Source organism: Sinocyclocheilus rhinocerous, unplaced genomic scaffold (assembly GCF_001515625.1).
Source record: "Sinocyclocheilus rhinocerous isolate Xijiao unplaced genomic scaffold, SAMN03320098_v1.1 scaffold792, whole genome shotgun sequence".
NCBI classification, from domain to species: domain Eukaryota; kingdom Metazoa; phylum Chordata; class Actinopteri; order Cypriniformes; family Cyprinidae; genus Sinocyclocheilus; species Sinocyclocheilus rhinocerous.
Window position 1 is genome coordinate 1,051,308 of NW_015626872.1, and position 12,974 is coordinate 1,064,281.

General features: G+C 31.6%; 1 protein-coding gene across 2 annotated transcripts in view; it reads left to right on the forward strand.

Annotated features, from left to right (window-relative positions):
* Positions 1-12,974, forward strand: part of abcc3 (ATP-binding cassette, sub-family C (CFTR/MRP), member 3) — a 74,055-nt gene that overhangs the window by 37,850 nt on the left and 23,231 nt on the right. For both annotated transcript variants that reach the window (XM_016527228.1, XM_016527220.1), the window contains exons 10-20: positions 2,176-2,337; positions 3,714-3,806; positions 5,194-5,397; positions 5,643-5,789; positions 6,863-6,950; positions 7,114-7,180; positions 8,229-8,355; positions 8,425-8,601; positions 11,456-11,623; positions 11,787-11,970; positions 12,854-12,965. In XM_016527228.1, the coding sequence (XP_016382714.1) occupies positions 2,176-2,337; positions 3,714-3,806; positions 5,194-5,397; positions 5,643-5,789; positions 6,863-6,950; positions 7,114-7,180; positions 8,229-8,355; positions 8,425-8,601; positions 11,456-11,623; positions 11,787-11,970; positions 12,854-12,965 (1,529 nt within the window). The remainder of the gene's footprint in view (positions 1-2,175; positions 2,338-3,713; positions 3,807-5,193; positions 5,398-5,642; positions 5,790-6,862; positions 6,951-7,113; positions 7,181-8,228; positions 8,356-8,424; positions 8,602-11,455; positions 11,624-11,786; positions 11,971-12,853; positions 12,966-12,974) is intronic.

The following is a 12,974-nucleotide window of genomic DNA, read 5'->3' on the forward strand; positions in this document are numbered from 1 at the left end:
TTTTTTCCCCCTTTTTCTTTCTTTTTTTTACTGACTGTTCACTTGCCTTTAATCATGTTTGAACTTTCTCAGACTATAGTTTTTGCTGTGGTATATGAAGAAGTACTTAAAGTGTATGGAAAGCAAAGTTACAATGATATAAAATGAGTGTCATTCATTTTTTTGTCAGTCACATTGATGTTAAAATTACATTTTCTGATTTGTGACATTGCTTTTTATGTACTGCTAAAACACTGCTGGTCATTTTCAGAAGTTGTAGTGATTCTTTCTTTTCCAAGAAAGAGTGTGAAACAAATTGGTTATATAATTTTCATTTTTTAATATTTTAAAATATAATTTAAATAGATTTTTCACACTTTAAGCAATATCGTATCGCATATCGAATATCGCATTTTTAACCAAGGTATCGCGTATCGCATTTCTTTTCAATATCGCACAGCCCTAGTGCAAACATTTGTTCACGTCTTTTTTTAGTAGAAACTTTTTTAGGTTTTTATTGCTCTGTTGGTTTAGACCTTCTGTGGAAGATAAGCTGCAAAGGAAGTCAGAAACATTAAAAAAATTAATAAAACAACAGTCCACAAAACTTTAAAACAGGGTTATTTGCTCATTTTTTATGATTTTTTCAAATTTAAATCCTAAATAGTGGTGTCAAAGTTACATTTGATGTATTTATTATTATTTATTACAGAATTTTTAATCATGTTAAATTAAATTATGCTAATTGAATAATGGCTTTGTTTTTGCATTATGACAATAAAAATAACTATTTTTACACTGTTTTGGTTTGTTGAAACCTGTTTAACAACTGCAGAGATATTATTATTATTTATTACTATAAACTTTAAATTGATTTGCTGATGACAAAATCTAGTTGAAATCGAAGTAGAAATTAAATTAGCAGTTGTTTTTGCATTATGGCGATGAAAATAAATATTTTTACAGTTTATGCTGGTTTGTGGAAACTTGTTTGACAACAACAGACATTATTATTTTTTATCCACTTTAAATTACTTTGGCAGAAAATCAAGTTGCAAAGTAGAAATGAAATGATTAGAGGTTATTGGATTGCGACAATGAAAAATAACGATTTTTACTATGTTTACTGGTTTGTGGAAACATCAACTACAGAAATATTATGTATTATTATTTATTACGAAACTTTTGAATTGCTAATGAAAAATCTAGTTAAAATCAAAGTAGAAATTAAATTATTAGTTGTTTTGGGATTGTGACAATGAAAAAGAAATATTTTTAGAATCTGTGCTGGTTTGTGGAAACCTGTTTGACAACTGTTGAGATATTATTTATTATAATTTATTACTGAACTACTTTAAATTACAGGTTCAGAAAATAGAGTTGAAAGTGAAGTAGAAATGAAATTATTGGTTGTAATTGAATTGTGCCAATGAAAAGAAAGTTTTTACTGTATATGTTTGTGGAAACCTGTTTGACTACTACAGAGATATTATTTATTATTATTTATTACTGAACATTTTTAGCAGCTTGAAATTGAATTAATGATGACTTTGTTGTTGTGTGGCATTTTATTACAGCTTTATTACTATTGTTAATCGCTAACCTTTTTTGGTTGAATTATCATTAAAAAAGCTTGATAAAATAAATCTGAAATCAAAGTTAAAATTTAATTATTAGTTGTTTTGTATTATGAGAATGAAAAGAGAGATTTTTCCAGTTTATGCTGATTTGTGGAAGCATTACAGATTAGTTATTTATAATTAATCGCGATTAATCGCATCCGAAATAACAGTTTTTGTTTACATTATATATGTATGTGTACTGTGTATTTATTATGTATATATATAAACACACACACACACATACAGTATATATTTTGAAAATATTTACATGTTTATACATTTATATATTCATATTATTATGTTTTATATTATATATAAATATATTTAATATATAAACATAAAATATTTTTCTTAAATATATACATGCATGTGTTTGTATTTATATATACATAATAAATAAACACAGTATACACACATACATTATGTAAACAAAAACTTTTATTTCGGATGCGATTAATCGCGATTAATCACGATTAATCGTTTGACAGCACTACGTTATTTATTATTATTTATGACTTTTTCAGCAGCTGAATGCATACTGTGCAGCTTCTGACAGTCTGTGGTGTCTCTGCAGGCTCTAGCGATCACGAACGAGGCCAAGCGCTCGTCGACGGTGGGTGAGGTGGTGAACCTGATGTCTGTGGATGCCCAGCGCTTCATGGATCTCACCACTTTCCTGAACATGCTGTGGTCAGCACCGCTGCAGATCATCCTGGCGCTCTTCTTCCTCTGGCAGGTACAGCGCTACACATTTCAATACATTTACACGCTTCCTCTACCTTCTGTTGTTCAAACGATAATCATATTCATACAGAATGTGTGGCAGGTTTTGTTCTTAAAAGAGATGGTGAATGCAAATCTTAAATGCTTTTGGCCATACAATCATGCATAGTTATTAGTGAAATAAATAGGCTTGACGGCTTTTAAAAGAGATTATTATTATTTTTTTATTTTTTTTTACATTAAGGTATGTATGTAAGATAACATGTCTTAAAAACCATGAACAAAACTGTAAAGAAAAGTCAAAGAACGGTTTGTGTTGAGTTATTGATTTCCGAGAACCATCGAAATTCAAGACATTTAGTTTAAAATGGTCAATTTTCTTGTTAATAATATTGTTGATCAGGGTTATTATCATTAATGAAACCTAATTTAAAACCATAAAAAAAAATATCTTTGCTGTTTGAAATTAAATTAATTAATTGAAATAAAATACTGAAACTGCTAAATGTTTTAATTGTTTTAACTTGAAGTACTAGAATAACTCAAACAAAACAAAAAAAAAATCATAAATAAAATAATTGTCAATAATAATAATTATTAATAAATTAATCATTTTTAAATTAATAAATAAATTAATAAAAGTATAGAGACATTAAAATAAAAACTAATGAAAATGACAAAAACAACTAAATTACTATAATTTTAGCTAAAATGAAAGCGAAAATAAAATGATAAAAAATTAATAAAAACATTGTTTTTACTTGTAATAAAATAAACATGAATTGAAATAAAGTATATTTCACTTATTTCATTTAGTAGCCAATGCAAAGGCAACATTTCTCATTTTCTTTTAGTTTAAATTGAAGTACTAAAATAACTAAAACTAAAGAAAAATTCATAAATAAATCAATTGTTAATATTAATAATTATAAATAATTTAAACATTCTTAATACAATTTAATGTATTAATACATTAAAAAATTTAATTAATAAAAAAAATATAGAGACATTTAAAAAACGAATGAAAATGACAAAAACACAACAAATTACTAAAACTGAGCTCAAATTAAGATGAAAATAAAATAATCAAAAATTAAATGATCTTTAACTGAGCCTAATCTAAAACCATAAAAAATAATAATTTTAATACATTTTAATTACTTAATGAAAATTAATTAATTAATTAATGACAAAAACTCTTTAGCTAAAATGAAAGTGAAAATTAATTAATTCAAAAATAAATCAAATTTAAAATAGAAGCAAATATGATAGTTATTGTGTTGGGTCACTACTTGATGTCCAGGATCAAATCTGGGGACTGAAGAGACGTCTGACAGAAACGCAGAAGTGTGAGCTCTTCGTTCTGAGAGTTTTCTGTCTTGTGTTCAGAATCTGGGTCCGTCGGTTCTGGCCGGTGTGGCGCTGATGGTTCTGCTGATCCCATTCAACGCTTTCATCGCCATGAAGACCAGAACTTACCAGGTTTGGCTCTCTTCTCTTCTCTTCATTAGCATTGAGTTATCGTGCTTATCCATGTTTTCACAGCTTATGCTTATCAGACTTTCACATTTAGGTGAAGTTTCTAGCGAGCCGTCGTTTCCTCTTAAAGAGACAGATCGCAAATTAAACTGGAAACAAAACACCATGTGTGAAGTCATTTCTGTCTGTACGCCACACCAGGCTTATTATAGTTCATTAAAAGTATAAAAAAAAACATGTTTGTGTTTTTTATACTGAAATAAAATAACATCAAAACTTGATAAGAATGGTCAATTTTCACATTTAGCCAATGCTGTCTTAATAGCTCAGCATATTGTTGGCGGTTTATGTTTATATTAATACATTTCAGTGTTTGAACACTAATATTTTGGTTACTTTAGTAAGCTGAACACAGTTATGGTCATGATTATTATTGTTAACTAAAACCATTTTAAAAAAACATTTGTGTTACTTTAAATAAAATAAAATATATAAAACACTTATTTTATTCTATCTAGTTGCCAAGGCATCATTTCTCATTTTTATTTAATTTATTTAATCTCATTTTTATCTGTTATTATCTATAGGATGTACTTAACTGAAACTAAAATGAACATTTATATAAAAAAATTTATATTAAAAAGAAAACTAATAAAAAATATTCCAGGTTAAAAAAACTTTAGAGCTACATCACACAGGATGCTGATTTTGGCAGAAAAGGAAATTAAATTAATTTAATTTAATTTAAAGCCCGTAACTTTTTTTGGTTAAAAATGATCCTAAATCAATATTTGAGCAGAAAATTCTTATTTGAGTCATGTATTCCAAGACGTGCTAGAATCTGTGATTGCGAAGTACAGTAAATATCCACACCGGTGCGGTGACTGACTGCCACACATAGAACCTCAAAACATTAGATTCATCCGCGATGGAGCCGAGCCGGAGCACAACCCACGCAAGCTAGATAATTCCGCACACAGCTGCAATTCCAGGTTTTCAAACAGAGATGGCGACAAAGAGGCAAAACTTACGGACTGCATCTTTAATGTAATTTAATTTGATTTGATTTGATTTGATTTGATTTGTATGAGACCACCATATATAATATAGATTTTTTTGGCAGCATTAGTGAGGCAACATTATTTTCACATTTAAATGACATGCAAGGCAACATTTCTCATTTTTATTCAGTTTCATTTGATGTACTTAACTAAAACTAAAATGAAAATGAATGCAATTTTACATGAAACATTTATAAAACCCAAAACTAATACAAATGACAGAAATGCACAACAAAAAGACTAAAACTTTAACTGAAATTAAAATGGACAATATAAAAATAAAATGTAATTTAAAATATGAGCAAAGCTCCTTGCATTGGTCGGCACAGGTGGAGCAGATGAAGCATAAGGACGACCGCATCAAGCTGATGAACGAGATTCTCAACGGTATAAAGGTGCTGAAGCTCTACGCCTGGGAAGTCTCCTTCAAGGAGAAGATCCTGCAGATCCGGCAGAAGGAGCTGACTGTGCTGCGTAAGACGGCGTATCTCAGCGCTCTCTCCACCATGGCCTGGACCAGCGCGCCCTTCATGGTACCTTACCGCTTTCTGTGCGGTTTCGTGTGTCTGATGCAAATGCAAAGTGCTTATCTTTGATATGCCTAATGATGCGGTAGATCCCTATCTAGGTGTCGAGTTGCCGGCTCATGTTTCAAAAGTGCATTAGCCGATGTGATTAATAAGTCTAGTTTGTGCACACCAAACACAGCCCTTTGTTTGAGTTTTTTAGCCCTGACTGAAGTGTAAATCTGTCATGATTGTGCTGTGATGTGCTTCAGGTGGCTCTGACCACGTTTGCGGTGTACGTGACTGTGGACGAGGAAAATGTCTTGGATGCAGAGAAGGCCTTTGTGTCTTTGTCTCTGTTCAACATCTTGAGGTTCCCGCTGAACATGCTTCCACAGGTCATCAGCAGCATCGTACAAGTGAGCCTCCGCTTCCTTAATATTACACAAATATTACAGGGAAAATCCAGCTTTAGAGATACATCACAGACGCTATTGATTACGGTGTAAAATTAATTGACATATACATATAGCCTATGTGACTACCAAAGTAAGGCAAAAATATTTTATGCCAGCATCTGTCACAGAGAGATAGAATTTAATTAAATTAAATTAAAAAGTTACATTAGATTAATATAATAACAATACAATAAATATATGTCATAAGTTGTCAAAAAGATTAAAGGTAAATAAAATAATATATATACTGTATGTATATACACACACATATACATATACATACAGGTGCATCTCAAAAAAATAGAAATACTGAAAAATTTGATACTGGATTTTTGACTTTCGTGAGCCGTAAGCTCTAATCATCAAAATTAAAACAAAAAAACTTTTGAAGTGTTTTACTTTACATGTAATGAATCTAGAATATATGAAAGTTTCACTTTTTGAAATAAGTAAAAAAAAAAAATTTACTTTTTCACGATATTCAAATTTTTTTAGATGCACCTGTGTATATATACTTTTTTTTTTAATGCAAATAGATATACAATTTACCAGTGACATATCAAATACAAAATAACCAAGGTCAACAAAACATGACAGCCAACATGATTTGTGTGAGTGAGTGTGTGTGTGCGTGTGCGTGTGTGTGTGTGCGTAGACAAGCAGAAAATAAATAAATTATTGTAAATTAAATTCAAAATATCTATAAATTGATCAGAAGTCCTGAAAATAATTAAATAATTTTCACTTTGAGAAAAAAATGATATATACATACATATATAAAAAAGTGAGACAAAATTTTTTATTTTCTGCTTTTCTGTCAGCATCTGTCATATAGAACTAAAGCAGAAAATAATTTTTCCTCGGTTTGAATACACTGATTGGGCTCAGTTCATATTCAGAAGTGACCTACTTTAGAGGGTTAGTCTATGTTTCAGATAATAGCATAATATTCCTGGAGTGAGATCAGCTTCATCGTGTTTTGTGCTCCTCCAGAATAAGCAGTCTGATTGTTTCTGTGTGTGATCGTTCGTCAGGCCAGCGTGTCTCTGAAACGCATCCAGGATTTCCTGAGTCACGATGAGCTCAATCCCGAGAGCGTGGACAGAAGAAATAACGCTTCAGGTAACGGAGCTGAGCTCTTGAAGAAAACCCGTCATGCTGAAACAATCAAACTCGACTCCAGTTTCTGCTCTCGAGTGCTGAGTCATGCTGAGTCGTTGTGAAATCTCTGCTGTCTGCAAGTTTCCTTTCCTCTAAAATGAGTCACGACTTTCTCTCTCGTCAGAATACGCCGTGAGTGTCGTAAACGGGACGTTCTCATGGGCCAAACAAGACCAAGCCACTCTTGACAAGTAAGACTCACAAAACACTGGCTGAAGGGTGAAGCCAAGTGTAATTTAAACAAAACAACCACTTTCATAGAGGCCTTTACTGCATTTCTATGCTGAATCTGTTTTAGATGCATGCAGAACATCATTTATAGTCTTCTGAAATACATAAGACTTATTTTTGGATCACTTATTCAGTATCAATATAAGAGGCATTTTAGCCTGACACTTTTCATGTTTCTAAGTGATTTTCACATACGTGTGGTTTCTAAATTTGATCCTTTAGAAAAAAGTGCAAACGTATTGATGTATCAACATTTCTGTGAAAACATTTGCATGCATCTTTTCACACGGATATGTGCGTTTGCACAGTTATTGAGAGACACATTGTTGTGTATCAAATAAAAAATAGAGCAAAAAGAATAATTAAAAAAATTAAAAGTTGCTTTCTCAAAGTGCTTTACAACAAATGCAAAACACAAGAAACAAGACAACACAAGATGTGAGGACAGAAGAATAAATTAAACTATAAAATAAGACAAAAAATATAACAAAAATAAATAAAATACATATAAAAACAAAATAAAATAAAAAATAAAACCACAACAATAAATAAAATAAAACATAAAATAAAAACAAAAACAATATAAATTAAAATATAAAATAAAATAAGAAAATAAAACGAAAATAAGCAAAATAAAATAGATTAAATACATTTTAAAAATAAAATAAAATAGATGATAAAAACTAACTGAATAAAATAAAATAAGAAAATAATACAAAAAACAACTAAATCAAATAGAATACAATAAATATAAAAAATTTTATTAAATAAAAGACAAAATAAAAAATGAAACAAAATAAATAAGATAAAACATAAAACAAAAAATACAAATAATAAAATGTAAAATAAATAAATAAATAACAGAATTAAACCAGTAGTCAAGTAAAAGCTATCCTTAAGTAAGATGTTTTAAGACAAGATTTAAAGCTGCCTCATGATTGTGCTTCCCTTAAAGGGGAAGTGATTGATTAATAGCAGTGCTGAGTAACCCGTGTGTTGTTTCGGCAGCATTAATGTGATGGTGCCGCAGGGCTCTCTGCTGGCGGTCGTGGGTCACGTGGGTTGTGGGAAGACGTCGCTCGTGTCCGCGCTGCTGGGAGAGATGGAGAAGCAGGAGGGTCAGATCTCTATACGGGTGTGTATTCGGCTCCAGATCAGTCTTTATCAGGGCAATGCTGTGTTTGACGCTCGTCTCCTCCTGTAGGGATCCGTGGCTTACGTACCGCAGCAGGCCTGGATCCAGAACGCCACGCTCAGAGACAACATCTTGTTCGGCAGACCGTATGTGGAGCAGAGGTACCGCTGCGTGCTGGAGGCCTGCGCTCTGACCCCTGACCTGGAAGTGCTTCCTGGAGGAGACCAGACTGAGATCGGAGAGAAGGTGCTGGATCTCAATGGCTGTGCATGACTTTTGAATAAGCTGGGCTGTCAGTTTAACATGTTCATTTAATACAGTTAATTATATTAAAATACATTTTATAATGTTTAATATTATTTAGTAATAATAAAAAAAAAAACACATTTAATCATGCCCTCTGACCCGTATATAAATTCTTTAATTGTTTTTTATTTATATATTTTAATTAAATTGTGCTGTATGGTAACTAGGGCTGTCAGTTCAATATGTTAATTTAATACAATTAATTATATAAAATGATAGTATTTAATATTTTATATATTTAAAAAACACATCTAAACATGACATACAAAGCATGTTTTGGCATGTGTGTGCAGTACATTAATCTGATTTTAATTGTTATATATGATTTTTTTTAAATATAGCCATAAAATAATGTATGGTTATTAAAGCTGTTAGTTGAAAATGTTCATTTAATAGAATTAATCATATAAAAATATATTTTATATAATATTCCATAGCATTAAATATTGTTTAGTAATATATTTTTTAAAGAAATTAACACATTTAATTATGCGCCTGACACACACTCACACACACACACACATATGTTTATACATATATAAACATATATAATTGGTTTTCTGAGTAGCTAATTCAGGCAATGCAAGTATCAAATACAAAGCATGATTTTGGGCTTCGGGGTTTTTCAGCATACAATCATATACATGCGATTATTTGCAATTAACTTGATTAATTAATAAGCATATCATGCAATTAATCATATTAAAAACTAACAAATTGACAGCCCTAACTGTAATATAGCATTTCTAGTAACGGTTAGTATCTGTGTGCAATTATATAAAAATACATTTTATTGAATTTAATATTATTTAATAATAATTAAAAAAATTCAAGCATTGCAGTTAAGATGTGTGCAGTGCATTAACCTGATTTTAATTGTTATGTATGACTTTTGAATGTGTTTTTATTATTACTATTTTTTATTTGTATTGTGATTTTTTTAGGTTTTCTTACCATTTGAGCAATTAAGACAATGCGCTTAGGCTTTGGACTTTTCTCAACAAATATAAAAAAATATGTTTATAAATCGGTTAGTTGCAGTCCTCAATTCTGATTGGTCAACAACTGTGTTTTTGGTTTTGTTCACGATAAAGCACGACTATTACCGTTTCACTCAACGCTTCTGGGTATCACTGCGCAAGACCCTTAGCAACCATCCTTAGCAACATAAACAATCAATAATATAGCATCAAAACTGTTCCATGTATTATATATTTTTCAGCAAAATTAACTGTTATTTATTTAACGAAGTATGAGTGACTCTTGCTGGCGTTATGTTGCGTCATTCATCTTTTATTTTGAGACCACGCCCTTCCCCCTTCAAAGAAACTCTTCTCATGCGGGAGAAACACGTGTCTGTGTGGAAGCCCACAGTTTCCAAAGTGAGGAGGCAATATTAGTATATTTATTAGTTTTCTGTTTCAGGTATGATTCTGTATGTCCATCGGTTTACACTGTAATGACGCTCGCAAACTCGCGCTGTGTCACGAATCAGTCTGTTTTAAACTAAAAGACGGAAAACAGACGCTGAAAGATAAGCAGATGTATGTGTGTGAGAAAATATCATTGGTGTTAAATATTTTAAAGACACAGCGGGTGAGAAGAGTTCCTACTCTCTGTTTTTATTTAAAGGGGTCATATGATGTTGCTAAAAAGAACATTATTTTGTGTATTTGGTGTAATGAAATGTGTTTATGCGGTTTAAGGTTCAAAAAACACATTATTTTCCACATACTGTACATTATTGTTTCTCCTCTATGCCCCGCCTTCTGAAACGCGTCGATTTTTACAAAGCTCATCGTTCTGAAAAGCAAGGTGTGCTCTGATTGGCCAGCTATCCAGTGCGTTGTGATTGGCCGAATACCTCAAGCGTGTGACGGAAATGTTACGCCCCTCACATACTGTGATGCCCTGTCCGGCCGGAGCGACGAGACATAAACATTAAAACCCATTATAAACGAGGCATTTGTTGCATCCAGTGGGGACATAATTACGGATTATAATGACTTATACTGTCTTTTTACACGTTGCGTTGCATCGCGCCGCGTAAACATAAAACCATGTCTGCATTTGTGATCGGAGAAATGACAAACAACAAGCGCTACTCTACACTGCTCAAAACTCGCGTTTGAATCATCAGTGGCAAATCCTTTTAATATGAAAACGTACTTACAGTCAGTCTGTGAGTCAGAACAGCCGGCATTGTAGTCTACTCTCCCAGGATCAGGAAACAGTCCTCCATAAAATGTACTGCACACATCTGAATATTTGGGTTAAACTGTTCTGGAACAGTGTTGTAAATACAACTTAACCACTGATTTCTAGTCGTGTCCTCAGTCTTTGCAACTTTACAGATCTTCTTTATGCACCAAGAGCTTGTAACACTCCAAAGAGAAAGTAAAAATTGAAATCGCATCATATGACCCCTTTAAGCTCCATAAGACGAGTCATGTTAAATCGGAACATTCTCTTGCCGTTTACTGTTGCTGTCAGGAACTATTTTTTTAGTGGAAGGACAGCATTTAACCAACTTGCTTCAAAAAAGTATCATATCAATGCATACATTTTTGGTTTTAACATTTATTATTTATGGTGTGGTAACCGTCTTATAAAAGCAATAAGGCATAACTCTAGGTGTACTGTATTGTGAATAACTGCCTAACAACGCCCTTCAGTCGTGACTTATTTACAGTACAGCACGGCCTCTCGTACCTTATTGCTTACAAATCTGTTTATGTGCAGTGTCATGTAATGTGGTTATCAGCATGTCATGTAATTAATGGTGTGTGTGCAGGGCATCAATCTGTCCGGCGGTCAACGGCAGAGAGTGAGTTTGGCCAGAGCGCTGTACAGTGAAGCGGACGTCTATCTGCTGGACGATCCTCTGTCCGCCGTCGACGCTCACGTCGCCAAACACATCTTTGACAAAGTCATCGGGCCTGAAGGAGCCCTCAAGGGAAAGGTATGTGCATGACTATTTCCGAGCCTGTTCCCTGAAAATAATTTGGGTGAACTAACAGTGGTCTCACATTGACCCATGCATGTGATGCGCTCTCATCTGTCACAGTCAGACTGTAATGTGATTTAGCAGATCAGGGTAAAGCGATGTGCTGTTCCTATTCCAGACGCGGATACTGGTGACCCACGGGATCAGCTTCCTGCCGCAGGTGGACAACATCCTGGTGATGGTGGACGGACGCGTGTCAGAAATGGGCTCCTACCAGGATCTGCTCAAGCAGAATGGAGCTTTTGCAGAGTTCCTCAGAAACTACTCTCTGGAGGATATCATCGAAGACGATGAAGTCACTGGTACATAAGAGAATTATTCATATTTGAATTTAAATATAATATAAAAGTAGATATATAAATTATATGTAATGCATTTTATAAAATATTTATTATTCATATATTTCGATTTTTTTATTTAGTTGTAATATATTATCAAGTATTTATCATTTGTACATTTATATATAATTTTATTTATTTATTCATTTGTAATACATGTGAAATATTTGTTATTCATATATTTAGATAGTATTTATTTGTTTATAATACACATTAAATGTTTCTAACTGATATATTTATATATTTTTTATTTATAATACATGTTATGGAATATTTATTATTCATATATTTAGATTATTTAGAGTATTTATTTGTGTATAATACATATTAATAAATTGTTTATTTGTTTGTTGGTTGCTTATTTATTTATACATATTATTCATTAAAATATTATTCATATATTTAGAAATAAAAAATTATTTCAATTATTTATTACTTTCATTTTGATCTTATAGAAGTTCACTTTGACACTTAATGGTTTTTCAGTTTTGTTGTTTGACAGATATTTCTAAATAAATATATGTATTTTTATTCATAATACATTACTTATTTGTAATACATATTATGAAATGTTTATTATTAAAACATTTAATTTTTATTTATTATTTTGTTTATTATTTGTATTTGTTATTATTTTGTGTATCATTTTTATTTGTTTATTTATAATTTATCATTAAATAATTATTTATAATACATATTACAATGTTATAAAATATTAATTGGCTATTAAATATTAATTATGTATTTATATATTTGTTTATTTATTCATAATACATTTCTGATACATACTTGCTTTAGTTTTGGTCTTGCACTGTTTTTCTGACTTTGACTCCTGATGGTTTTTCAGTGTCATTGGTTGATGAGGAGGAGGAGGAGTTTCCTGAAGATGCTCTCAGTAATCACACAGATATGGTGGATAACGAGCCTGTAGTCAACGAGGCGCGCAGACAGTTCATGAGGTACACATG